Source organism: Felis catus, chromosome A2 (genome assembly GCF_018350175.1).
Source record: "Felis catus isolate Fca126 chromosome A2, F.catus_Fca126_mat1.0, whole genome shotgun sequence".
NCBI classification, from domain to species: Eukaryota; Metazoa; Chordata; class Mammalia; order Carnivora; family Felidae; genus Felis; species Felis catus.
Genome location: NC_058369.1, coordinates 17,511,939 through 17,539,601, shown reverse-complemented (window position 1 = coordinate 17,539,601; position 27,663 = coordinate 17,511,939). Strand labels below are relative to the sequence as shown.

At 46.2% G+C, this 27,663-nt stretch overlaps 1 protein-coding gene and 1 long non-coding RNA gene across 8 annotated transcripts in view; one reads left to right on the top strand and one right to left on the bottom strand.

Moving 5' to 3' along the window:
- The first annotated feature begins 909 nt into the window (after positions 1-909).
- CDC25A (cell division cycle 25A) lies at positions 910-25,496 on the top strand. 5 transcript variants are annotated; one of them, XM_011291284.4, is made up of 15 exons: positions 912-1,583; positions 2,584-2,657; positions 4,007-4,049; positions 4,560-4,596; positions 5,081-5,179; positions 6,759-6,878; positions 9,291-9,425; positions 9,925-9,999; positions 15,020-15,193; positions 18,782-18,880; positions 20,398-20,460; positions 20,556-20,654; positions 21,585-21,715; positions 23,244-23,355; positions 23,562-25,496. In XM_011291284.4, the coding sequence occupies exons 1-15, from the start codon at positions 1,414-1,416 to the stop codon at positions 23,700-23,702; spliced, it is 1,572 nt and encodes a 523-aa protein (XP_011289586.1). In that variant the 5' UTR covers positions 912-1,413; the 3' UTR covers positions 23,703-25,496. The 5 variants fall into 5 exon arrangements, with proteins under 5 accessions (XP_023104159.1, XP_011289592.1, XP_011289586.1 ...); XM_011291281.4 differs by having other exon boundaries at positions 914-1,583; positions 5,078-5,179; XM_023248391.2 differs by lacking the exon at positions 15,020-15,193 and having other exon boundaries at positions 910-1,583; positions 5,078-5,179.
- Positions 8,194-27,663, bottom strand: part of LOC105261359 — a 57,672-nt gene continuing 38,202 nt past the window's right edge. The window contains exons 4-6 of one of the 3 annotated variants that reach the window (XR_002150648.3): positions 13,228-13,339; positions 11,979-12,108; positions 8,194-8,687 (exon numbers count right to left, since the gene is read on the bottom strand). This is a non-coding gene — a long non-coding RNA (uncharacterized LOC105261359). Of the gene's footprint in view, positions 8,688-8,821; positions 12,109-13,227; positions 13,340-27,663 lie in introns of all 3 variants that reach the window. The other 2 variants (XR_006592276.1, XR_891307.4) reach the window with 2 other exon arrangements.

Below are 27,663 nucleotides of genomic sequence, written 5' to 3'. Positions count from 1 at the left end.
ATAAAAATAAATATGGTCACCTATAAAATGGGGACAATTCCTCCCTCAGAGTTGAAAGGATTAAATGAATGAATACCGATAAAACTCTTGGGACAGTGTCTGGCACAGAAGCACTATGTAAGTGTTAGCTGTTACTATATTTACGGCATTGCTATCTAGGAGCTCCCAATAGGGTAAGAAAGGGTAGAGAAGAAGGATTTGATTCTGGAAAAATACAGTACGAGCTTAAAATGGAGGTGAGCAAAGCATGCTGAGTCCCGCAGCCTGTACTGTGGGGTTCAAGTCTTGTATGGTCAGTTTGTGGCCAGCACTGCGCGCAGGGGCTCTAACAACCCGCTGCACTGGAGCGTTAGCGCTTCGTTGTCTGGGCCTGGAGTTCGGGGAGGCAGAGTCCAGTCTTGGGACATTCAGTTCCTGCCCTCGTTACAAAATTGGGACCTGGAGGCCGGGGGCTGAAGAGAAGAGCTCACAGTACCGTTGTTATAGGTAGAGCCGAGGCTGGGCCCGGCCTGGCCTCCAGTGGCCAGGACGGCCCTATCCAACCCGCGCGTCCCTTCGGTATGCGGGGCGCCGGGGCCGGAACTACCGGCCTTGTGCGGAAGCCCGTAGGAGGTGCCTGGATCCCAGCGCGGGGTGGGAACTACGCTTCCCAGAATGCAACGGGGCAAGAGGGGCCTCTCGGCGCTTTCCGCGCCTCGCAGGTTCCGCTGGGAGTTTTCATTGACCTCTGAGCCCCCTCTCATTAGGATCTGCTCCGGTCTCCTCTAGGCCCCGCCCCTTTCGGAGAGCGGGTGACCTCGCAGAGCCCCGCGAGCTCCTTCCTTCTTCCCCTCTCATTGGTCCAGCTTAGCTGCCATTCGGGAGCGAGGAGGAGAAGTTGCTTACTGATTGGTGGATTCCGTTTGGCGCCAACTAGGAAAGGGGGGCGGGGCAGCTGCGGTCCCTAGTGAGCAGCTATTACCGCGAAAGGCTTTCCTCGCAGCGACAGTCCGGAAGGGAGGTGAAGGTCCGCTTGGTGCTCTGTGACCCCGGTTTGGACAAGGGGGTGAGAGGAAAGCGAAGAAAGTGTGAACCCTGGCCGTTGCCTCGCGGCTCTGGCCGCTTTCCCTTCCCGACCCGCGGCGTTTGTTTGGATTTAATCTTCAGGTTGCCGGCGCCCGCCCGCCCGCCGGCCTCGCGGGGGTGCGGGGGAAGCACCCGTGCATGTGACTGGCGCCTGCCGGGTCCAGACACCCTCCCGTCCGCGCCGCTTACCCGCGGCAGTAGCGTCCCTGAACCGCGGGGTCGTGTTTGTGTTTGACCCGCGGGCGCCCGCGGCGGGCCGCGCGGCCGAGGCCGGTGCCGGCGGGGCGGGGCGGGCGCGGCGGAGGCGGAGGAAGAGGGAGCGGGAGCCCTGGGAGGCCGGGTGCCGCCATGGAACTGGGCCCGGAGCCCCCGCACCGCCGTCGCCTGCTCTTCGCCTGCAGTCCCCCTCCCACGCCGCAGCCAGTCGTGAAAGCGCTGTTCGGCGCGCCAGCCTGCGGCGGCCTGTCGCCTGTCACCAACTTGACGGTCACCATGGACCAGCTGCAGGGGCTGGGCAGGTGAGAAGGGACTGGCGAGCTCTGCCGCAGGCCGCTGGGCTCCCAGACGGCTCTCGGGGGGATCAGGCCGGGAAACGGGCCCAGAGAGGGGCGAGACCTGTCCGTCGCTCGTGGGCCGCCCCGCTGAGCTGGGGCCAGCCATGTGCACCCTCCCCCCAGGCGGAATGTTGGGCGGGAGAGGCCGTTCGGACCCTCCAGGGTCGCCCTCAGCCTCGAGCCGGGCCCGGTAGGGGGTGGGGTCGGCCCGGGTTCCCCAGCTTGGCCACCCCTTTCGGATTGCCTTGTACTCTTCTGTCCCAATCTCGGGAAGCTCTTTGAAATCTACCCCCACGGGGGCAAAGCAGACCCTTTCAGGCGCTCACTTCCACCCTTTGCTGAACTACCTCTCAGGATCTTGGCTTCCTGTGAGCTTTGTTCCTTCTCTACAGAGAGACATGGCATTTTCTTACTTGGCCTACGTGCAAAATCCCCCCAATGCTGCACCCCATGCACATTCCTGATGTCGACCCATGCGTTCCTAAGGCCGGGCCTTTTTACTCCTGCTTCCATCCTCAAAAGCTCCCTGGACTTTTCCTTGTTAGCAAAACGTGCATCGCACGATGTTTCTGGTGGAGCTGCTTTCACTTCAGTTTTGGATATCCCATTTTCTCTGTAAGCACACGTCTTGTACGTTTTCCAACCTCTGAAAAGCAGTAACTTGTCCAATTGATCTTTCATCCCTGCTCCCAGCACCGTACCTAGAACGCATGCTCTCGCTTCAGGAAATATTCCAACATCATAGTCATCTTGTCTACAATGTGACCCAGGCCATGCCTACTCACTCCTTTCTCATCATTTATATTCAAGTGCTAACTGGGTGTTTTGGGTGGCAAAGTGGGGGTCTGGTGTGGCCTAGAACAAGATGGTTATTAGCCTGGATACTTGCTAACCTCATGGCCTGTTTCCTGTATGTAACCTTGTAATTATGTTTTAGAAATAGAGTTATTTCTCTTGCTTTCAGTGAGTGTGAACAGCCGCTGGAGGTGAGAAACGGCAGTCTGCAGAGAATGGGCTCCTCTGAGTCAACCGATTCAGGTATCCCTTTAGTCTTCAACATTCATCACGTAGGGATCAATACTTGGAATTTGTTGAAATATGTGCTTCACCTAGAACTTAGATTGGGGACTAGTTCAGACCATAAACAAAAGTCATGGCATTCAGTGACAAACACTCTTAAAGCAGGACAAAGAAGGCCCTGTGGTAGTTTACAACGGGGGGAAACAAGTGTCTGCAAGGAGGTGGTGTGTGCTTGATCTTGAGGATGTGTGAGTAAAGTAGTTGCATACCATGAACCATAACACCAAGATCAGAAAATTATATTGGTTGAAATGCAGGGTCAAATTATTGGAAGTATAATGAAACTGTTTCAGTGAGCCTGCTATGGAGGAAATGTGCTGGTGCATTTTATTCTAACTCGTAAACTTATGTTACTGCAGCGTTTTATAGTTACACAGATGCTTTAGGTTAGGGAACTGCAAGAGCAAAGTTCTTAAAATGTAGGCTTCTTAGGAACTAGGGAGAGGATTCTTTTCTGTTTTAAGTTTATTTATTTATTTTGAGAGAGAGACAGAGGGAGTGGGAGGGAGGGGCAGAGAGAGAGAGTCCCAAGCAGGCTCCACACTGTCAGCCCGGAGCCCAATGCGGGGTTTGAACTCACGAACGGCGCGAGATCATGACCTGACCTCAAACCAAGAGTTGGACTGAGCCACCGAGGTGCCCCAGGAGCTAGGGATAGAATTCTTACTTGTGGCAGTGTGGCAAGTGAGAATATCAGAACTAGCACTTGACTTCCTGCAAAGTTAACATGGCTATCATGAGAGGCAGGCGCTGGTGGGTCTGGGTGTACTGAGAGCAGCGTCTTTGCCACCTTGCTTCCTTCAGTGAGATGGGCACCTTGCTTGGTGTACTTTTGTTCAAGGCAATGAATACTTGCCTTGTTTGTCATATGACTGACTGAGAAGTGTATTTTTCCAAACCCCCGAATTACACGTATGATCTGACAAAATAAAATATTTGAAGTCGAAACTTCCAGAAAACTGGTACCTCTTCTTTCCACGGTTGAAACAAAGTTACGTGGGTAACCTCTATCTGAACAACCAACCAAACATTAGAAGGTTGTATTTAATTCTCCCCACCTACTCTCTTGATGGTATTTGTAAGTAGGAAAATGAGATAGGTAGGTTTACTGTGGAAGTGTTAAGATTTGGGGCAAATAGAAAGTTTTTGACAATCAAATAGAGACGCCACTTTGATTCTGCCAAAAGTCCAAGCCCTGAGTCTTGGGTGATGGCTCAAAGAAACAGTACTAGTAGTGTTTTTGTTTATTTAATGACAAAATGGTGTTTTGTGTATTATTTCCTGAGAAATTTTGTTATTTCCCACAGGCTTCTGTCTGGATTCTCCTGGGCCCTTGGACAGTAAAGAAAAGTATGTATTCACTGCTTTTAAAAGTTAAGAAAGTAAAAGTTAGTTAGGAAAGACTTCTCTTAATTTTTTAATGAAATTCGTTGTGCTCTGTATGGGAGCCTTGGATTTAGCTGACCCTACTAAGACTTCTGCATGTTAGAAATAAGTCTGGTGCCTTTAGAGAGTGAGTAGTTTGTGTCAGCAGTTTTTAAAACTTCCTTTCCTTTATTTTAGCTGTAATTTTTGGTGTTTAAGTCTCCCCCAAATCCTTAATTCACCCTCTGACATCATAGCCTTAAAGAACGTGGGTATTTTAAGAGAAGACCTGGGCTTGTTCTTTTTACCTAGAAGCCCAATGTTGGGGGCGCTTATGAGAACGGGACAGCTTCAGAAATCTGTTCTTCCATCTTGCCTAAAATGGGAATGTGATTGTCTGCCCCCTTCCCCAAACTATAGGCTAGACACTGCATCTGCTCATATGAATACCTCTCTTGTTTTATTCTCATTGTTTACCTTCTGATCTCATTGCAGCCTTGGAAATCCCATGAGGAGAATAAATTCCCTACCTGTAAGTTAGTTCCCTTTTTTATTTTTAGCTAATTGACATTCATCTGTCTCCTTAGCTGTTAGTGTGATCTTAATTTAGACAGCAAAAATTGTTCTTCCTTCGTCTCATAAGTACTCAAAACACCCTACCTGAACAGCCTCAGTAATGGGCATTTCCCTTCATTTATTACTATCAAATGAATACCAGGAAAGTATTTATCAAAAAGAATACCAGGAAGTATTCTTTTTACGCAAATGATATTTTGGGACCTCAATCTCTACTGAAAGGGCTGGAGACCTACCTTGTAAGGTTAGGTGTAAAGCCATGTAGTGGGATCTTCTACCCCGTGTTACTGCAAAGTGGAACCCTGGCCACATTTCTTGGTTACCTCCTGCAGTGTGTGAGGATTTAGCCCCTTCACCACCACTTTTTTTTCTTTTGAAACTGAATTTCCATTGAATTTTCATTTAATGTGCCCTAATGTCTTTTTTCATTTTGACAGCAGAAGCTCTTGGGATGTAGCCCAGCCCTGAAGAGGAGTCATTCTGATTCTCTTGACCATGATGTCTTTCAGCTGATGGACCAGGATGAGAACAAGGAAAACGTGAGTGGCATCAATGTACTAACTTAGGCTAGAGGTAAAGCCACAAGTGTCAGTGGCTTACAAAAAAGTGGCTGGGCTGCTTTCTGGGAGACTAGACCTTCACCAAAGTCATGCATCATCTTTGTAGTCAGAGAAACTTGGATTTGAATCCTGCTTACTAGCTGTATGACCTTGACCCATTACTTCTTTTTTGGCTTCTTCATTTTCTTTGTAAAATACGAGTAGCAGTAACTTGTAGCGTATTATGGGAATTAAATAAGATAATGTATATAAAGCATTTAAAATGGTTCCTGGCAGGGAGGTGTTGCTCAGATGGCAGCCCTTAGGAATAATTATATCCATGAATACCTTATCTAGAAGGGTCTGTCCAGGCCTTGCCTCTTTGTGCTCACCCTGGGATGAGTTGTAAGCTCAGGAAAAGGCTAGTAGTGCTTTCTACTGAACACACTGAAGCTGTACTGATGCCTGGTTTTCCCCTGAACTTGGCTTTTCTCAGGGTTGCCTGCTTGGAACTTTGTTCTGGGGAGTAAACAGCATACATAGGTGGTAGTTAAAGAATTCGCATGATCTTAGGCACATCACTTAACCTGTAAGGTCTAGTTTCCTCATCTGTAAAATGGGGTGATTGGGTTGCAGTTGCTGGTTATATGAGTTAATACATAGAAAGTACTTTGTGGTGTGTTGGCATGTAAATACTCTGATATTAGCTGTTAACTGCTCTGAGCACTTAATAAGTGACTGTTTTGGGGTAGAGGGATTATAAGTTTTTTTAAACTTGAAGTAAATGGAATCATACAGAATGTATTCTGTCACTTCTGGCTTTCATTGAACATGTGAAATTCATTTATGTTGTTGACTGAAACAGTTTTTTATTTTCCATTGCTTTTAGTATGAAGTACAATAATTACAAGTGGAAAGAAAAAGAATTATGTTTGTAGGAAGGTGGTGGAAAACACAAAGCCTTCAAATCTAGAGTAAAAAGGGTTTTTTTTTTTTAAGCATTTTTATTTATTTTTTAATTTATTTTTTAATGTTTATTTTTGAGAGAGTGCACTTGCACACGAGCTGGGGAGGTGCAGAGAGAGGTGGGGACAGAGGACCGAAGCAGGCTCTGTGCTGGCAGCACAGAGCCCAACGTGGGGCTCAAACTCATGAACTGCGAGATCATGACCTAAGCTGAAGTCGGACACTTAACCAGCTGAGCCACCCAAGTGCCCCAAGAGTAAAAGGTTTTGACTCCCACTCACAGGCAATTATTTTGAAACACTTCGTTTTAGATTTTAGGAAGTTGTTGATTCGATTTGGCTTATTAACTCAGTGTTTTGTATACTTGGCAGATATTTATGTCCTTGTGGTGAGAGAAAAAAATGCTGCTTTAGAAGTTAGCTGTTGACAGTCTGTGAAATTCTTAGTGACACAGATCCAGTGTTGGAGTTAGCTCAGAAATGGGTAAACCCTTAGTTTGGAGGCAGTTGCAAAGGTGAGCAGTGCCTACTCCCTTGACTGTCTCACCCAAGCTACAGCTAAGACCCTGGTTTTCATGGACAGGGGAAGATATATCGACTCTGCTGTCTTGCAGGAAGCCTTTGAGTTTAAGAAGCCAATAAGACCGGCATCTCGTGGCTGCCTGCACTCTCATGGACTTGAGGAGGGTAAAGATATCTTCACACAGAGGCAGAACTCTGCCCCAGCTCGGATGGTATGTGCTTTGGCTTTCACAGGGGAGTTCCTGGTGGGGAAGAATTAAAGCACCCTCTTTAACCTGGAGTCAAAGACACTAGAGCTCTTGTCTTTGTCATTTGAAACTAGACTGTCACATCTTTGGTGTTTTTGCTGTCTGGAGAGCAGACAGGCAGAAGCAGAGTGAAAGATGGTATGTTTGAAATACTGAACTTGAACAAGGAATATTTGATCTTGTCAGTTCTAGGGAAATAATCTACAGGCATCCTGGGTCATTCTTCTGTATGTGTGCACGGTGGGATTATGTGGCTTAAAACTTTCTTTCACAGTGCCTCCAGAGTGGTTTTGTCTGGAGATGGCACTTGGCTTCCTCCAAAGGTGTTTTATTAAGAGTATTATGGGGACTCCTGGGTGGCTCAGTCGGTTGAGTGTCCAGCTCTTGATTTTGGCTAAGGTCATGATCCCAAGGGTGTGGGATTGAGCCCTACATCAGGCTCTGCTGAGCATGGAGCCTCCTTGGGATTCTGTCCCTTTGCCCTCTCCCCTGCTCGCTCTCTCTCTCTCTCTCTCTCTCTCTCTCTCTCTCTCTCTCTCAAATGAACTATTATGGATTCCAATGAACCCACTGCCTATAGGTTACTTGATAGTATTTGGGACCACTTGCCCCAGGGTTACTTATTTGCCAAACAGAAGCTGTCACTACTTCCAAAGTTCCTTACTGGCAATCTGATAGCTATAGACTAGAGAGGAAATTTGAGCAGAATGACCACATTTGGTTTCCAGGTTTTCCTGGGAACTTGCATACAGCTTTCCAGTCTGGCTTTTGGTCTGAAGTTCAGGTTCGTTCAGTCAGTATTGCTGTTCTGTTTAGCATTTGCACAAAGCATTTTCACATATGTTTTTGTCTTAATCTTCCTAAGCGTGTGAAGTAGGTGAAGTTAGCCCATTTTACAGATTGGGAAAGTCTGTTAAGGGAGGTTGGGTAATTTGCCAAAGGATACCGATAAATAGAAGACCAGGATTTAATAGAATCTCCTGATTCCTGAGTACACGGTAACCCTTTAAGTACAAGGTATCCATGGGGTGCCTGGGTGGCTCAGTCAGTTAGGCGTCTGACTTTGGCCCAGGTCATGATCTCACAGTTTGTGGGTTCGAGCCCCGCATTGGGCTCTGTGCTGACGGCTGAGAGCCTGGAGCCTGCTTCGGATTTTGTGTCTCCCTCTCTCTCTCCCCTTCCCCTGCTTGCACGCTGTCTCTCTCTCCTTCAAAAATAAACATTAAAAAAAAAGTTTTTTTTTTTAAGTACAGGGTATCCAAAACGAAATAGTGTGCCCTTGAAGACCACAGCATCAGAGTTTATTGTGGTCACCTGGCCATCCTTCATTATAGATGACTTGTCCATCATTTATTGTATCACACCTTCACTGGGGATCCCAGAAAATCCAGGTCACAAATACTGGTATTCTAGTATGAGCCTTCAGTGTATTGTCCTACAATAAGGTTACCAGCTTCTTGGTTCTGGCGGCTGAGAACTTGCCGGTGTGCCCAGGGCGTGCTCAGGAGCACTTGTGGAGGTTCAGGGGCAGCCTAGAACTTTTATGAAGCAAGCCGGTGCCCAAAGCAGTGTAGGCCAGGGGCAGAGAGGATCCCTCCCTGGGTGAGTGACTGAGTCCAAAAACCAGAAGGCCACTTGAGGATTAATGAAGTCCTATCCAAAGGGATTTGGGGCTTCTGAAGGATTCTTTGTAGGACTTAAGTTGAGACTGCCTTGTTACTGTGGGGAAAAAAAAATATATCTCTGAACATTTTTCCTGGCTTTGGGAAGCACCTGGAAAAGAAATAATTCACTATCAGCAATGTTTGTTATTAGTAGTGCTGATCTCTATCTGGTAGATTTATGAGTAAACTCTCTTAAGCATTGGTTTCCTGGTTTGTTAAATAAGTAGAAAAGGAGTAACTCACCTTAATGCATTGTCAGGCGTCAGTGGGAGTAAACACTTAAGATTGTATCGTTGTGTCTGGCACACAGTAATTCCTCAGTTAAAAACTGAGCACCTGTCATTTGAATTCCAAGTTTAAAGAACTAGGATCAGGTGACAGTACTATATCAAAACCTGCATGTTGATCCGTGTTTACTGATTACAATCCTCTGATAAAACAAACCTTGCCCTTCATAAAAGAGGCCATCCCCACATCCCAGTGTAAGGTGAATCGCTTCTGGGAAGTCTTTTGCGAAGGCTCCTAGGCCTGATTCTACTCAGGACTATGTGTAGACGTCAAATCATTTCTCATCTTAGGATACGTTATCCTTTGCTTAGTAGCTGCCAAAATATTAGTTCTAATAAATATAGTATGTTTTCCTCATAAAATCTAGTGACCCATCCAAGGAAATCAAGTCTGATCATTAACAAGCTGTGAATTCGTCTTCCAGCTTTCCTCGAATGAAAGAGAGAGCAGCGAGCCAGGGAATTTCATTCCTCTTTTTATGCCCCAGTCCCCTGTGACTGCCACTTTGTCTGATGAGGATGATGGCTTCATGGACCTTCTTGAAGGAGAGAACCTGAAGGTAGTGTGTGTGTGTTTCTACCCGTTCCACTAAGTACTCTGGAAAAGTGATGTGAAAAACAACAGCAATTCCCCAGGGCTTGAGCTGGCTGATATTTTTGCTCATCTGGTGGGGATTTATTGAGACTCTGCTCCTAGTCTAATTAAATCTGAGGGGGGACAGGGTTCTTCAAAAGAAGAGAGTGATAGGCTCCTTCTTACCCTGAAGAAGGTGACAGTTATTTTGTACAAGAGACATGGAACAAGAACAGTGTAGGACAAGCCAGAGGGACAGCCTACCTCCTCAGTACCCTCAGGGTAGCGGGATGCTTTTAGCTACGTTCAGATGTCTGAATTGTGAAATGTGATTCTCTTCTGATCTTAACATATTGGGGAGTGGGAAAGAGGAGCGAACATTAGATGCTTCCTATGGGCGAGTCTGATACTCCTCAGGCAGAATCATACCTAAAGCATTCAAACTTAGTCTCTACTGAATCTTTTAAGTGTTTCTCTTTCTTTAGAATGATGAAGAGACCCCATCATGCATGGCAAGCCTCTGGACTGCTCCCCTTGTCATGAGAAGAACTACAAACCTTGTAAGTTGTTCTGGTGTGTCCAGAGAGAGCCTGGAAGCCTGGAGTAATTAGGCCTCGGACAGAGTCGACTAGACTAAATGGAAACTAATCCTTCTACCCACTTCACCACAGGAATCAAAAGTAGTTTCATTTGAGATTCAGTCTTTGGGTCTGTGGACCTTTCTCTTGACCAGCCGCTAGTGTTCTCTGGTGTAAAGCACACTGTTTCTTCGAGTATTTTTGGTCCTCATTGGTGTGTGAGGAAGTCTGGCTAATGTATATGCTTGTAGTTCTTGTTTTTATACTTTCTAGTTCATCCCAGCTATTCTTGGTCAAATTAATGTTCTTGCTGTTGCTGTGACCACTCTTAACTTCTAGTTTAAGATCTCAAGAAAATACCTGCTAAACTGAATTTAAGGGGTTCCATTATTTTTTTTTTTTTAATGTTTGTTTTTGAGAGAGAGAGAGAGAGAGAGAGAGACCAAGCAGGAGCGGGGGAGGGACAGAGGAGAGGGGGAGACAGAGAATCTGAAGCTAGGGGGGCTGTGAGATGGCCACTGTAGGAGCTAGCGAGGTTCCTGTAGCTGTTCGTTTTTGAGCCACAGTTAAGGTATGGGGCGGTCAGTATGGGAAGGGAAGGCCAGGGGGTCATCCAGGGTGGGATGTTGCAGAGGACAAATAAATAGCAGCTTGAGGTTCCTCACAAGTGACAGCGATTGATGGCACTTTGGCGGTCTAAGCTGTGGGTGCAGTGCAGGTACGGTAGTCTGGGGGTTGGCCCTGAATGAGGCAGAGTCCACAGGCCGGGGCTGTGGTTAGCCTCAAAACACAGCATCTCCCTCAGGAGCTATTGAGGAACACATCTACGTGGGCACTCTTAGGTCCTCAGAGCTCCTGTTTGCAAGATGGGGGAGCTGGCTGTCCCCTGTCATGGAGTCTCTGGCTCTCATTTTTCTCAGCCTTTTGTTTTGTCCACACTTTTCAACATTTGCATGAAGTCTGCCAAACATTTGAAACAGTACTTTTTCTCTGTTTCCTGCTCAAAGATTGTGTTTTACCTCAGGTATTTTCCACATAGAGTTTAGGATTATTTTGGAACTTAAAGGTGTTGAGAATATTACCTATATAGATAATTGAAGCTTTATATAATTTTTATGTTTTTTCGTTTCTTCTGTGTATACTTCCCCACGGCTCATATTTAGGACAGATATTTGGGTTTCTCTCATCTAGCTTAAGTTAGAATTGCCTTTGACCCAGCCAGGCATTTGGTTACAACTGTTACTGATCTAAGCATATCCTTGGATGTCTACTTCATTGTTACGGGGTCCTAAAGTGGCCAGTGCTTCATATCTTTGCAGAGCTGAGCCCTCCTCTGGCCCTCACGGTTTGACCTGCTCTGAGAGGCGGTCTGGATTTGAGAGGGGGCAGGCAGCTTGCCGTGGCCACCTTGCTTCAGCCAGGAATTCAAGGGGTCAGTAGATGAACTCTCAGACTGTGCTTTAACATGGAGACTTCCCTTCTAGTAGTGTCCTTAATTAGGCATTTTTATAGCTCGTATGTCATTGTCTTGTCCTAAATAGGGTTTGTCCCTGGTGTCATCCTCAGTTACACCTCTGTTTAACTCAGCCTGCATATTAAAACTTCACACTTTCAAGCAGGAAGACAGCAAGGAGTGGGTTCTTTTTCCACGTCTCGATCGTGGGATAGCGGTGGAGTTATGAAGCCACCCAGTGGTGTGGCGGACAACAGCTTACCCTGTGTGTGTGGCCTTGTTGAATTCATGCACGTGGCCATATGTATCCCATTGAATGGGTGGGCACTGTGGACGCTTCCAGGGCAGGAGTGTCCCTCACCCTGGAAAGAGCCATACACTGAGCAACCACCTGTGTGCCATGAGCAGGTCGAAGGGTGAGCCCCCAGAGGGGACCTGTTTGCCCAGGGTCTCAGAGTGTGTGGGAACTTGTCAGCAGGGTGTGTTGATTCATGAAAGAGCAGTTCACCTGTGGCAGTAGCACGTAGCCCTGTGAAGCTGGAGAATGGAGCACGTGTCGTGGGCTGGTGCGAGGTTGTCTACCAGTCAAGGGTGTGGCTGGATTTCCTCAGGAATGCTAGAATTCCTCGAGCGTGACTCTGTTAACCAGAAGGGAGGAGGGGTCAGTTACAAACAGGGTGCTTTATTTTTTTTTTTAATGTTTGTTTATTTTTGAGAGAGAGCATGAGTGGGGGAGGAGCAGAGAGAGAGGGAGACACAGAATCCGCAGCAGGCTCCAGGCTCTGAGCTGTCAGCACAGAGCTGGTGCAGGGCTTGAACCCACGAACCATGAGATCATGACCTGAGCCGAAGTCAGACGCTTAACCGACTGAGCTACTCAGGTGCCCCACAAACAGGGTGCTTTAGGAGCCTGTTGTGATTATTCAACAAAATGCTGAAGACTTTCTCTGAATCATGGGGAGAGGAAGGAACAGATTGAACAAATCTTTGCAAATTAGGAATGGGTGGTATTTAGGTGCAGTAGTGGTAAAGGAGAAGTCATGAGAATGACACCAAAGTTTTCAGTGTGAGAGACAGTCTTAAAATTATTCCTTGCTTTGTTGGGTGTTTCTCTGTGTGTTTAAGCACCCGGGGGGTATGGAATCTGCTGTCTTCTATCTTCTCCATAGCATTTGGTTTGGTATAGATGTGCCCTCAATCATGCTACCTTACATGAGTACAGCCATAGGTCAAAGGGAATGATAGGACTTAGGGATCTGGGGTTTAGACCCCACCTGAGCTACCCACAAATGGAGACCTTGAGTGATGCATTTTTGTTTATCTGTATGTTTCCCAATTTGTAAAATGAGTGTTGATTAGGAGGAGAGACCACATTTGTTTCTAGCTCTAACATCCAGGTAGTTTGAATGAAAAAGACTTGTCAAGTATCTTTTTAAATATCTTTATAAAGGCTTTTCTTTCTTTCTTTCTTGAGAGAGAGAGAGAGAGAGAGAGAGAGAGAGAGAGTTGGGGGTTGGGGGATATATATATTAAGTAGGCTCCACGCCCAGCATGGGCCCTAACACAAGGCTCAACCCAGGACCCCGAGATCATGACCTGAACTGAAATCATGAGTCAGATACTTAACCCCTGAGCAACCCAGGTGCCCTGAGGTGTTTTGTTTTGTTTTTTGCGTTTTTTTTAGGTCTTTCTCATTTATTTATATTCCATATCATCTGTATCATCTAGCATAACACAAACAGTTACTGCAGACTCACAGTTGCTGGAGCTATATTGGAATCATGGTGTCCGCCCTGGATGAGTTCACAATTTCCTTTGAGACTCTGTTGAAAGCAGTGGATTCTCTTCCCCAAAATGCTCCCAGCTCTTCTAGGTTAAAAAAAAAAAAATCTCTGGGACGCCTGAGTGGCTCAGTCGGTTAAGCGTCCAACTTGGGCTCAGGTCATGATCTCACCGTTCGTGAGTTCAGGTCCCGCATCGGACTCTGTGCTGACAGCTCAGAGCCTGGAGCCTGCTTCGGATTCTGTGTCTCATTCTCTCTCTGCCCCTCCCCCCACTTGTACTCTGTCTCTCTCTTTCTCTTAAAACTAAATAAAAACGTAAAAGTAAATAAATAATGTCTGGCGGTGCTTGGGTGGCTCAGTCGGTTGAGCAGCATCCAACTTGATTTTTTTGGCTCAGGTCATGATTTCACGGTTCATGGGATCGAGCCCCACGTCAGGCTCTGTGATGATAGCGTGGGACCTGGTTTGGATTCTCTCTCTCTCCTGTCTCTGCCCCTCCCCCACTTGCACTCTATTTTACAAAATGAACTTTAAAAACTCTGGCGGTGCTTGGGTGGCTTGGTCGGTTAAGTGTCCAACTTTAGCTCAGGTCAGTATTTCACGGCTTGTGAGTTCAAGCCCTGCATCAGACTCTGTGCTGACAGCTCAGAGCCTGGAGCCTGTTTGGATTCTGTGTTTCCCTCTCTCTCTGCCCCTCCCCAACTCATGCTCAGTCTCTGTCTCTCAAAAATAAACATTAAAAAGAAAATCTCTGGTCTTGCTTTTCTGAAAATATCCCTTTAAAATAGACTTCAGCAAAGTTAGGAGAAAATCCTTGGTCTCCGAGAGAGCTGGCATGGGAGTGGCACACTCTGCTGCAGATTATTGACCAGAACATTTCAAAGAAGCGTCATTGAAATTTTAGTATCATCTTGGAAAGGAGCGGCTTACTGGGGCATAAAGAGATTCTGCATGGAAGGAAAAGCTGGGCCAAGGCACACTGAGTCATGAACCTACAGATAAGTTTAGACTATCCCTACTGTTGGTCAGATTGGCTGCCCTTGAATTCTGGGAAATTAGTCTTAGACCAAGTGGAAAGGACTTTTGAACACAATTTTGAGGGCACTTGCTCCTCTGTGCACCCCTGCTCCCTACAGATTTATACCCTTAGCACTATTTTAACACCTTATTGACTCTGTTTTCTAGCATAGTCTAACTACCTCACACCTTTTCTGGATTTAGGTGGGGTATTAAAACCTGTTGACTGCTGGGGCACCTGGGTGGCTGAGTTGATAAGCATCCTCTTGATTTCAGCTCAGGTCATGATTTCATGAAACCTACTTGGGATTCTCTCTCTCTCTCTCTCTCTCTCTCTCTCTCTCTCTCTCTCTCTCTCTCTCTCTAACTTTAAAAATAAAAAACCAAGCAAGGTGCAAGTAATAAAATAGAGGGGAAGAGGCAAATCAAAAGGTGTTCCCAACCGAAAAGTGATAGTTACGTGACTCTTAGGACCCTTTGTAGACAGTGAGCTTTAGAAAAAGGGCATGGATTGTCTTCCTCCTCTCCATATGATGTCAACTCAGTTTGTATTCATTGAGCACCAGGTATTCAATGTCTAGTATGTGCTAGGCCCGACAAGAGTGCTGGGACTAGATGAATGGACGGTGTCTGTTACCTAATTTAGGGTGGATTTTAAACCATCCCAGAAAGCCCTTGGCCCATTCTCTTTACCATTCAAGTGAGCGGGTTTTAATGGAAGATGGGTCTCTTTTTTTTCCCCCACTAGGGCAATCGATGCAAGCTGTTTGACTCTTCTTCCACATGTAGCTCTGTCACTCGGTCGGTGTTAAAAAGACCAGAACGATCTCAAGAGGAGTACCCATCTGGAAATACAAAGCGGAGAAAGAGCATGGCTGCGGCCAGTCCTGAAGAAGCAGCTAGTCCAGAGAAGCCCCAGGAGGTTAGTTTTGCAGGTGCCTTTTTGCTCAAGGACAATGATACTGAATTTTTCAATTCTGAAATTTCCATTTGGCTCTTTTTCTTTGCCAAGACTTCGAATTTTCCATTTGTTTCAAGCAGGTTGCTAATTGGCTGTTGAAGCATTTTTATGACAGCTGCTTTAAAATCCTTGTCAGATTATTCCAACATCTGTGTTGTGGTGTTGGCTTCTGTTGATTATCTTTTCCTATTCAAGTTGAGATTTTCCTGGTTCTCGGTATGACGAATGACTTTTCAGTTGTATCCTGTATATTTTGGGTATTGTAAGACTGGTCTATGTAAATTTTCTGTTTTAGTGGGACTCTGATACTGTGGGGATTGATAGGAGTAGAAGTTCATGTTCCCTAGCACAGCTTCCCTTGACACATAGTGTGGCCTCGTTATTGTGGGCAGGAGTGGGAGTTCAAGTTCCCCACTAGACCACCCCAGTGGAGTGGAGGTGGGGCACTTAATTACAGCTGGGCAAGAGTTGCAAGTCTAAGCTCCCCACTTGCTGACCAGGCATGGTGTAGGGCCATCATTTTTTCTTTGGTGTTTGGCTACAGTAGTCTAAAAGTTTTCTGTCTAGGGGCGCCTGAGTGGCTCAGTCGGTAAAGCGTGCAACTTTGGCTCAGGTCATGATCTCACAGTTTGTGAGTTCGAGCCCCACATTGGGCTCCCTGCCCTCAGCACAGATTCTGCTTCGGATCCTTTTCTTCTCTCTCTGCCTTGTGCTCTCTTTCCCTTTCCTTCACTCCTTCTCGCAAAAATAAATAAAAAACAGGTAAACATTTTTAAAAGTAAAATGTTTTCTGTCTTGATAGGCTGCCCTCTTTCTAGTCCTTTGGCTAAGGAGAACAGGTTTTCCTAAAGGCTTCTTGTTTCTTTGGGCTTGCTGCTGCCATCTCCTGATCTGCTTGGAACTATACATTTTCTACTACTTATGTTTGTCTCACAACTTTGTACTGTTTTTCATTGTTTAATGCTTATTTATTTTGAAGGAGAGAGAGACAGAGACAGAGACAGAGACAGTAAGTGGGGGAGAGGCAGAGAGAGGGAGACACAGAATCTGAAGCAGGCTCCAGGCTCCGAGTTATCAGCATAGAGCCAGCCCTATGCAGGGCTCGAACTCACAAGCCGTAAAGATCATGACCTAAGCTGAAGTTGGAACCTTAACCGACTGAGCCATCTAGGCGCCCCTGTAGTGTTTTTTATTGTATCTCTAAATATTTTAATTCCTTTCTTTTAATTCAGACTTATCATGACCTAGTAAAAGTTTAGTTTTTATAAAACTTTCATCATCTCTACTCAAGTCAATTGCTCATGGTTATGGTTTGCTTTCATGTTATTTTGGAGCTTTACTAATATATCATGAACTTCCCTGTAGGTGAGTACACAAATGTAATTATTTTTATTTATTTTTAAAGCACTTGGGACATTCATTCATTCATTTAAAGTTTTATCTTGAGAGAGAGAGAGAGCACCAGCAGGGGAAGGGCAGTGAGAGAGGAAGAGAGAGAATCCTAAGCAGGCTCTGCACTGTCAGCATGGAGTGTAATATGGGCTTGAACCCACCAACCACGAGATCATGACCTGAGCCAAAATCAAAGAGCTGGGCACTTAACCAGCTGAGTCCCCTAGGCGCCCCAGAGCACTTTTTTGAGAGGGAGAGAGTGAGTGTGCACACACTTGCGCAAGTGAGGGAGGGACTGAGAAAGAGAGAATCCCAAGCAGGCTCCAGGCAGTCAGCACTGAGCCTCAGGGCTCAGTCTCAGAAACCAAGAGTCAGATGCTCAGCTGACTGAGCCACCCAGGCACACCCATGATTGCTCCATTTTTATTAACTTGTTTATATATTTTGGCTTGTATTCATAGTTTTCCTGATTTTAAAACTGTTCTTGCTTCATGAAATGTCATGTTTGGCTTATTTAGAATTGCTTTTATGTATGTGTAGTTTTCCTTCATTATACTATCCTTATATCAGGTTTTGGTATTGAGGTTTGATATTAAACATTGTAAAATAACCTGGAGAATTGCCCGTGTTTTCTGCAGCATGAAAAGGTTTGAATAAACACTACTCTTAAAAGGTCTACTAGATGACAGCCATGGAAACACCTAGGGCTGGCATCTTACATTTTATAATCTGCCTTAGTTACCTAATACTTGATGGACATTTTACTTTTTCTAATTAAAAGTGGAATTTGGGATGCCTGGGTGGCTCAGTTTGTTCAGTGTCCAACTTTTGATTTTGGCTCAGGTCATGATCCCAGGGTCAAGCCCTGCATGGGGATCCATACTGAGTGTGGAGTCTGCTTAAGATTCTTTCTCTCTCTCTCTCTCTCTCTCTCTCTCTCTCCCTCTCCCCCCCTCCCTCTGCCCCTCTCCCCTGCTTGCACTCTGTCTCTTTAAAAATAAACTCTTTTTTTAAAAAAAAGTAGAATTCTAGGTTAAAGCGCAGGAACATTTATGGAACTTTGCATTTTATACATGCTAGCAAATTGCCTTCCAGAAAGCTTCTGGTTTATATACCTGTCAATATTCAGGAATAAAAAGAATGTATTTATTTGTATATTTAGAGAAAGTGAGCAAGCAGGAGCAGGGGAGAGGGAGAGAGAGAATCCCAAATAAGCTTCATGCTGTCAGCATGGAGCCCCATGTAGGGCTTGAATTCCCAAACCGTGAAATCATGACCTGAGCCGAAGTCCATAGCTTAACCAACTGAGCCACTCCAGTGCTCGCCTGCCTTTTCTCTTAATACTGTTCTTTTGATGAAAAGAATTTCTTGATTTTTAAATGTATTTCAATTAATCAGTCTTTTTTATTTATGTTTGGTGCCTCTTTTTTCCCTCTCCCCCTCACCTTTTTTAAGTAATATCTACACCCAACATGGGGCTTGAACTTACAACCCCAAGATCAAGAGTGGCATACTCTAAGGGCGCCTGGGTGGCTCAGTCGGTTAAACGTCTGACTTTGATCTCGTGGTTCATGGGTTTGAGCCCCACATCGGGCTCTGTGCTGACAGCTCATAGCCTGGAGCCTGCTTCAGATTCTATGTCTCCCTTTCTCTCTGCCCCTTACCTGCTTGTGCTTTGTCTCTCTGTCTCTCAAAAATAAATATTAAAGAAAAAGAAATTTTTTAAGAGTGGCATACTCTACCAACTGAGACATCCAGGCACCCCCAAGCCCTGGTTTCTTTTAGTGGAAAATAGTATTTGGAGACCATAGTGTCCTGTAGGAATGTTCATTGCACGTCTAGAGCTTCTCAGTGGATAGAGCTAAGAAATTTATTTTAGATTTAGCCTTAATTTTAATTCCCCTTTTTAAAAAGGTGGGGAAGAAGAAAAACTTAATTTCAGAGCACTTCAGTTAGACACTGAAATAATAGGAGACCTAAGTCAGTGACCCATGCTCTCTTTTTTTAGTCCAGATTCAATCAAATAAGAAAAATATTTTATTTGCTAAATATAGACATGTACATGTCACCCTCCTCCCAGTGACATGTTCTAGGTGAAAGTTTTCAGAAGTCCTATTCAGAACCCTGGCCTCATTTTCCACCTTTGATTTGTTACAGATTCTACATCAGTCTTTATCCCTGGCATCTTCCCCAAAAGGGACCATTGAGAACATTTTGGATAATGACCCAAGGGACCTTATAGGAGACTTCTCCAAGGTAATTCTAGGCAGATGCAAGGAGAGCTGCTCTGGTTATGTGATTTAGGCTTTGGGTTGTTTCCTAGAATTCCCCTCCACCCCCTCAGTCTTTCTCCTCTCTTGGGTGGCTCTTACAGTGTTCCCCAAGAGACACAGTTTGAAATTTTTAAAGATAAGAAACAAACACATGATCAGATGTATCTTGGTCTCTGTGGGACTATAGACCTTACTGGTACTGATCAGAGGAAGTAGGAAGCCACCTACCAGCCACCTGGACTCCAACCCAAAGGCCAGGCTCTTTGGGAACTGTGTTTCTGATTATAAAAATAGTCGTGCAGCAAAGTACAAAGAAGCAGGAATAAACCTATAGCCACACTACACATCTGTATATCAAAAGGTTATCTTAAAAGGTCCAAGGTTGAGACTGAATTTCTCCATTGTCCAAAGAAGCATAGCCTTTGAGGGAGAAGGCCCCCGGGGAAGTAGGGAGGAAGATCTGCTGATGGCCTGATATGTATGAATTTGCTGTGTAAATGAGTTGGCTGCCTTTGAGCTGTGGTGAAACATGAGGGTGGAACAGAGAACATGTCAGCAGCTTGCTAAGCCACAGAAGATGTAAAGGCTACCCGATCAATTTCTTACTCATTAGTTTAGCTAACATTTGTTGAAGCACTTGATGTTATGTGTTAGGTAAAGATTCCAAAATGAGACCCAGTTCCTTCCCTCACACAACTTCCCATGTGGTCAGCAAGACCTGCTGTGCCACATACGACACGGGAAATTGAAGTGCATGTCCGTGCAATGCAAGCAGCCTTGGAGAAATAAAGGGAGGTTGTCTCGTCTAGAAGACTAGGGAAGGTATGAATCTGGGCCATATTTCATATTTCAGCCAGGTGAATGTTGAAAGAATAGGGACACATAGGGGGTCAAAAATAGGAGATAGTTCTAATCTGAAAGGAAGAGTAAGCAAAGACTGGGTGTGTCCTCATTGGTAGAACCTTCCACTTGAATTGAAGCTGTTGGTTATGTTTGTCATAATGACCTTGCATATGGCCATGGGGATGGGTGAGCTCTTGGTTCAGCCACTTGCCCTAGTGAGTAATTGCTGATGTGCCCATCTTTCCCCTCAGGGCCAGGCCAGGTCTCCTATTTTTCCCATTTCCAGTGCCCAACACCATGTTCCTCACAGTTGGCTATGGAGATGAAGGTTCCTGACAAAAGCAGGGAGGAAGGAAATTACCTGAGATTTCTGTATTTACGTTTGTTTACTAGCTAGTAGTGAAGCCAGCTTTACATATTGGCTCGGCTTTACATTTGACAGTGAGGATAATACACCTTGTAGGTGTGTTTGAAAATGAAATGTCAGGATGTTAATGAAGTGCCTAGATGAGTAACTTGCCTATACTATTAGATTCAGGTTTGTTTATAAAGCTGCCTCTTATCAGGCAGGCAAGCAATATAAATGTTGCATTTATAGGCTTTCAGATTTGCTAAGTATCTCTCTCTCTCTCTCTCTCTTCTTTTTTTTTTTTTAAGGGTTATCTCTTTCATACGGTTGCTGGGAAGCATCAAGATTTAAAATACATCTCTCCAGAAATTGTAAGTCCCCTTTTTGGATCCTGTCACCCATGAAGTATTTGAATCTAGCTGTTCCTGGCAGCCAAAGTTGATTCTCCTGGGCTTTCTCCCCACAGATGGCATCTGTTTTGAATGGCAAGTTTGCCAACCTCATTAAAGAATTTGTTATCATTGACTGCCGGTATCCGTATGAATATGAGGGAGGCCACATCAAGGTATGGGTTCCTGAGGCTTACTGGTGAGCCCTGCTATCATGGGAGGCGTAGAAGGAGCCCTGTGATTTTAAAAGTGGGGTGGTGACATGACACCTAGAAGCTTCCTGGCTAATGTGCTGGTTCTGAGGACGTTTTCAAGCAGCCTTGACTCCTGGTGCACTGGAGAATATTCCCTGGCCTGGACTACTCTCCACTACCTTGTACAGTAAATGCTCTCTGTCCTGTGTCTTACACCTTCACCATCACAGGCATTTGTAGGTGGTACCACTGATTTCTAAGTCAGGCCTAAGCACCAAAGGGCTTTTGACCAGAAGCCAGCCTCTGGTGACATGTCCCAGTCTATGCCGCGCTTAGCGATGCCTCTCAGTTTGTAGTTGAATTAAGCTGCCTGGTGGAGGGCGGGTGTTGGGACACACTTTCCAGGGAAGAAGTTAACTGGTTATGCCAATTTAATCTTTTTTTTTTTTTTTTTTTAATTTTTTTTTTTCAACATTTATTTATTTTTGGGACAGAGAGAAACAGAGCATGAACGGGGGAGGGGCAGAGAGAGAGGGAGACACAGAATCGGAAACAGGCTCCAGGCTCTGAGCCATCAGCCCAGAGCCTGACGCGGGGCTCGAACTCACGGACCGCGAGATCGTGACCTGGCTGAAGTCGGACGCTTAACCGACTGCGCCACCCAGGCGCCCCTCCAATTTAATCTTTTAACCAATAAACTAGTGTTGAAATCTAGTAATGGGGTACATTAATACAACAGTAGTGTTTGTCACTGTCTTAATGGCTTTTGAAAGTCCCAAATTCATAAATCTTTCTCAAGCCCACCATAGTCATAACAGAATTCTAGGGTCCCAATTACAGATGACTGTCACAGAATCAATCTGGCAAGTATGATACACGCAGGTGCCAAGAGTCTCTATGCCTTCTTCACAGGGTGCGGTAAACTTGCACATGGAAGAGGAGGTAGAAGACTTCTTGCTCAAGAAGCCCATCGTTCCTACTGACGGCAAGCGTGTCATTGTCGTGTTCCACTGCGAGTTCTCTTCCGAGCGAGGCCCTCGCATGTGAGTGCTGCATGGAACTGGGCTCTGGGGCACGGGCCCACAGTGCTTTTGTGGGATGAGGCAGTGGATGGCTCACACTGGCGGCATACTTCACACCAAGGGCCTTCTCGCATGTCCCAAGTCATTTCCATGCCTCAGCCTACACACGTGATGCGTAAATGTTCAGTTTTTTAAAAGTTCAAATTCATGTGTAGCAAATGTTTTCCCACATTCTTACCTATTGGGCAGTTTGTTGATTTGATGAACAGCTTTCTTGAGTGTGGCTTTTTAGGCTTGACCTGGCGGTTGCCAAGGGCTTTTGGCCTTATTCGGCCCAACCTTGTCTCTGAGGCTAGCATGGTCCTACTGGAAGGACAGACAGGGACAGCCAGAGAGGGGGTGGGGGCTGGGGCAGGGCGACTGCAGCCTTGACTAGGATGGGCCAAGGTAGACTTCTTGCCAGCCCACAGGCCTGGGTTCTTGTGCAGTCTTTTTATTTTGAACTGGTTCAAAAGTCAGGCCATTTTTCTGCACGTGCTTCACCTGGTTTTCCCAGTGGCTAATGTTGTGCCACATTAGTACACATTCAACCACACATAAACAACTACACCAGGAACTTGGCTTACATGACCATCTCCCCATCTACCTCCTAAGGACAAGGACTTGCCCTGCGTTTAGCACAAAACCGTGGTCATAAGAAGTGGGATTTGAGTGAGGACTGATGTTCCTTCACAAGTGGGATTATTCACTCTACAGATACTAACTATTGCCTCTCACGTGCTGGTTAGTGTTCTGGTTACTGGGGAGAACAGCAAAATGTTGGAGAACAAAAAACCCTGCCTTCAGGGAGCTTGCATTTCAGAGGGAGCGGGAAGCAAATATGTTTGTCAGCTACTCCATGTGTTAGAGGTACTTCAGAGACATGACGAGAAGTGGGCGCTCCAGGGCAGGTTGGAGGAACAGCCCTGGGGCCAAAGTAAGCAGGCGGAGTGGAGAGAGGGGAGAGCAGCAGGGACAGGGTACCAAGGGGTGGGTGGGAAGGAGCCACTGGCCATGTGAGGGTATTGGGGAAGAGTATAGGGTGCAAGCAGGTGTCCTGAGACAGAGCAAGCGCAGCCTATTTAAAAGCTATAGGAAAAAAGCCACCAGCTGAGATGGGAGTTGAGGTAGGGACCCTGGGCAAGTTGTCTGGGGGTGTGGCAAGAGTGGAGAATGCAGTGGGAAGCTGGCTCAGGTGCTGTCACTGCACAGGAAGTGCAGGTGGTGGCAGGGAGGACACTGGAATGGGGGCTGGGCAGTAGGTCTGTTTCACTTGGAGAAAGGGCAGTTGGGGAGAGACCATCTACCTTCCATCACCCGTGAAATCTTAACGATCACACGTGGCCAGTAGCTCACAGCTCCACACTGATTGTTTCCAAGAATGAACGTGAAGTTGGGAAGACGTGTGTAAGGAGTCCTACCGCACCGCTGCTGTCACTGTGCTGTTGTCTCACGTCTGTTGTCTCTATATCAGAAGAGCTAACCCTGCTGTGGCCTTCCTTCTCGATAGGTGCCGGTACGTGAGGGAGAGAGATCGGCTTGGTAACGAGTACCCCAAACTCCACTACCCTGAGCTGTATGTCCTGAAAGGCGGGTACAAGGAGTTCTTCCTGAAATGCCAGGTAAGCTGAGGTCCCTGGAGAGCACGGTCCACCCCTTACCCAGGTTGGACAGCTGGGTCTGTCTGGTCGTCATGGCTGTTTCTCGCCCGGGATCTGGGGATTTGCTGCGCACGACGACACGGGCCCTAGAAGCTGCTGCACAGATGCGGGGAGCTGGCTTAACAGCATGAGACAGGCACCCCCTGATCATCCTCTCTTGTCTGCAGTCTCACTGTGAGCCCCCCAGCTACCGGCCCATGCACCATGAGGACTTCAAAGAAGACCTGAAGAAGTTCCGCACCAAGAGCCGGACCTGGGCGGGGGAAAAGAGCAAACGGGAGATGTACAGCCGTCTGAAGAAGCTGTGAGGTGGCGGGGCCAGACCGCGGCAGCCAGAGCCTCCCCTCCACGCCACCTCTTCCCTCTTTGCTGCAGAGAAACTTGAGCAAAGGGGCCAACAAGTGTGGAGAAAGGGCCTGGGGCTTGCACGCCTCACCCGGTCCCACGCTCCCAGGGTTCCTGCTGGCAGCGCCTCTTCTGTCCCCGTAAGACGTTCACTGCCTCAGGACTGTTTGCCAAGGCTGTCACTCGCCATACAGCACAGTTCCAAGCACCAAGCCAAGAAGTTCTGACTTCTCCCCCCCACCGTTGGACGAACGACCTGGGGCCTTATTGGGCACTGTCCTCTCTCGTGAGAGGAGGGGTAGGAGAAGGAGAAGGAACGCGAGTGGAAATGCTGCTGGCCAAATACCAAAGACAGCCTGGGAAGGGGGATGGTCTCTGTGGGATAACCCGTATCTTTAATTTATTCAACTTCGTCAATCACTTTAATTTTTTTTTTTTTTTTTTTTAACTCCTGGAGACTTATTTAACTGCTTCTTTAAGTCACAATACTGCCATTCTAGGTAGGGTTTTATCATCCCAGGGACTACCTCTGCTTTAAAAAAAAAAAAAAAAAAAGATGGGGAGAAGAGGCAAACTTGTGTTGAGGGACAGAAGTAGGAGCTCTGTCACCCCAGGAGGCACTGTGGAACTGGGGCTGCTGCTATTTAAAGCCAAGGACTGAGGCGCTGGTGGGAGCAGGCACTGGACTCGGACTTGGCCATAGGACATAAGCTAAACCTCCCAGACCTACCTCGAAGGCCACTGAGATCTATGGGTGGGGGCAGGGGGGGCACCGTGTTCTTCCTCACCCCAGTTCCCTGTGACATTAGCTGGTATAGGAGTCACAGGAAAGCACTTCAGGCAGCTTCCATGGGGCCACCCCCAGGTCAGTGTTGGAACGTGGTAGTGTAGGTGTCCTAGACTAGGGGCGGCAGGGTGGGGGGGCTCTGGGATGGGGGACGGGAGCGTACACCGAGTGTCTTCTATTACTGATACTCTTGAATAGCTTTTAATTTTCTAAAAATAGTCATTTTATGAGTCAAGGAGTATCAAATCAGTGTTGGCTGGGCCACCCAAGGATGAAGAGATGGGCTGGAAGCCCTGCGCATTAGGAGAGGGATGTGGGTGCTGGCATGCAGATGACCATATAGAATGTGTCTCTCAGGAGGCAGCGTGGTGGATTTTGAAGGTAAAACTTTGAGTTTATCATGTTTGAATTTGAGGGACAGGGAGTGATGGCTCATCACTCGTTGCCCCCTCATCTAACCCCATGGAAATGGGGGTCTCAAAGGAACACCACCTATCCAAGGAGCTGGAGCTGAGTTGGTTGATGCTGGACACGCCTATTTGGTTCCTGCATATGCCCACCCACAGGCACCAGCCTCCTCACCATCTCTGCTCTGTTGGGGCATAGCCAGGTTTTTCTTACACACAAGTGCCAGTCTCTCCTCTTCACTTCCTGCTCTGGAAGTGGGGAGGGAAGCAGTCATAATGGAGACGGCTGGTTGCTCTTCTGGGTTTGAGTTGTATTTGGCTATAAAACAATCTTGTTAGAAAAAGTAAGTGGGGAGGAGGGGAACGGGAGGAGAGAGGAAGGCCTCTTCCCCCTCTCACCACACATTGAGACACATCTCAGTTGGTCTCTAATCTTGTTTATAGGGATTCTGTTGGTTGAATGCCTAGAAAAGGAGGTGGGATGGCCTTCAGATTGTACCAGCTTAGCTAGCATTGCTGACCAACTGTTTCAGGCTCTGAAAATAAAAACAATCCTGAACCCATGCTCTCTACGTAGTTCTTGATGGATTTAAAGAGAATTGCGATTCCCTTCAAGGTTCTGGGACCATACTTGACTAAAACCAGGGGGGGTGGGGGGAGCAGCCATATTTCCTCAAGAGGCCAAAGGACTCCCATGTGCCATGATTTCAGAGATGGCCAGAATGATCTCTAGTTGCTACCCTGACTCCAAAAACTTGTCATTCAGATTGATTTGCAAGATGAAAGGCACAGCACATACAAAGCTTGCCTGAACCACTAACCTTTCTTTCCAAGATCTGTGAACTCAAACGGATGAAGCAACAGTGCAAAGGAAGGATGCTAAAGACAGGAGTTTCAGTTGTGTTCTGAAGGAGAGGATACTGCAGAAGGAAGTAGGACAGGTGTTGGCAAGTCATGGGCCCACACAACCACCAGAGAGACTTGGAGGGGTGATTGATGCTGGGGGCTACTGGCCAGACTGGATGGCAGCAGGAGCAAAAGTCTATTAATAAAGCAGAGTACACTCTGCATGGAAAATAACTTCTGTTCCTTTTACGTATACTTCAGATCTTCCCTAAACATGTGGTAAATGCTAAAACCTAAAAGATTTACCCTTGGTCCCACCTCCAAGTTAAGCTTCATTTAGACCTTGAATCCCTTCTTTTGCAGCTATAATAGACATTATTCCAGACATTTTTTAGAATTGTAAGACTATGCACGAAGAAAGGAAGTCTATAGTCCTGATCTCCAGTATTAGCCTGTTTATGTCAGATGAGAGTGGCGCCTGGCTGGCTCAGTGGAGCATGCAACTCTTCCCTGCTCCCCCCCCCCCCCCAATGTTTATTTTTGAGAGAGACAGAGCACAAGTAGGGGAGAAGCAGAAAGGGATGGAGACACAGGATCCAGGCTCTGAGCTATCCGCAGAGCCCGAAGCAGGACTCAAACTCATGAGTTGTGAGATCATGGCTTCAGCCAAAGTCAGATGCCCAACTGACAGCCACCCAAGCGCCCTTGGAGCGCTCTTAATCTCGCTCCAGATTAAGATTGCAACTCTTAATCTCGAGGTTAAAAATTCAAGCCCCAGCTTGGGTGTAGCAATTATTTGAAAATAAAATGGGACGCCTGGGTGGCTCAGTAGGTTAAGCATCCAACTCTGTTTTGGCTCAGGTCATGATCTCATGGTTCATGAGATTGAGCCCCAAATCCGGCCCCTGGCTGACAGTGCAGTGTGTTTAGGATTGTTTTCTTCTCTCTCTGCCCCTTCCCCGCGCTCTCTCTCACATTCTCTCTCAAAATAAGTAAACTTACAAAAAAAAAAAAGGGGATGGCTATAGTCTAATGTATCCCATATTACAGTCCCTTCCCAAAGACAACAGTCCATATTCCTAGTGAGAAGATACAAAAGTTTTGATTAATTAGACTATGTAAACTTTAGGTTTTCAGTGGAAATAGCTGATCACTACTTGTAATGAGTATTATCTGTACATATTTAAAAGCACATGGAAGGGGTGCCTGGCTGGCTTCAACAGACCACATGACTTGATCTCAAGGTCACGAGTGTGAGCCACATGTTGGGTGTAGAGATTAATTTAAAAAAATAATAAACTTAAAATTTAAAGCACATATAGGGGTGCCTGGGTGGCTCAGTCTGTTATGTATTCAACTCTTGAAACTGCTCAGGTTGTAATCTTGAGGTCGTGGGATTGAGTCCATGGGCTCTGTGCAAAGATATTCTCCTGCCCCTCCCCCCTCAAAACATTAAATGCCCATATAAAATGTTAATTTGGATATGCTGCTTTTTCTCAATTTTTCAGGATAATTTAAATTCTTTAACATTTGTTTCTGGACCATATACTAGTTTTTCCTTAAACACATCTTAACCAAATTATTTGTGAGGACAGTAACTTTCTAGTTTAGGTATGAAAAAGTTTGTCCCAAGTGTCCATTCTTATAATTGGGATTTGATTTACTTGTCATGTAGGTGTATATGATTTCTACTATTGCTTTTTTTAATCACAGAGAACTTCAAACATGAATAACCCCTTTTCTGCCCATTTACAACAACTTCAGCAACATCTACTCAGAGCCAATTTTCTCTTCCTCACTCCTCCCTGACTTTGCTCTTTAAATTTACTCTGAGCAGGTAATACTTCTTTGGATTATTGCAAAAGCCAGCTGGTCTTTTGGCTT

Coding starts and splice junctions, on each gene's coding strand:
- CDC25A (XM_011291281.4), top strand. CDS start 1,414: ATGGAACTGGGCCCGGAGCCCCCGCACCGCCGTCGCCTGCTCTTCGCC. Junction 4,050..4,559: donor CCCTTGGACAGTAAAGAAAA/GTATGTATTCAC, acceptor ATCTCATTGCAG/CCTTGGAAATCCCATGAGGA. Junction 15,194..18,781: donor GTCCAGAGAAGCCCCAGGAG/GTTAGTTTTGCA, acceptor GATTTGTTACAG/ATTCTACATCAGTCTTTATC.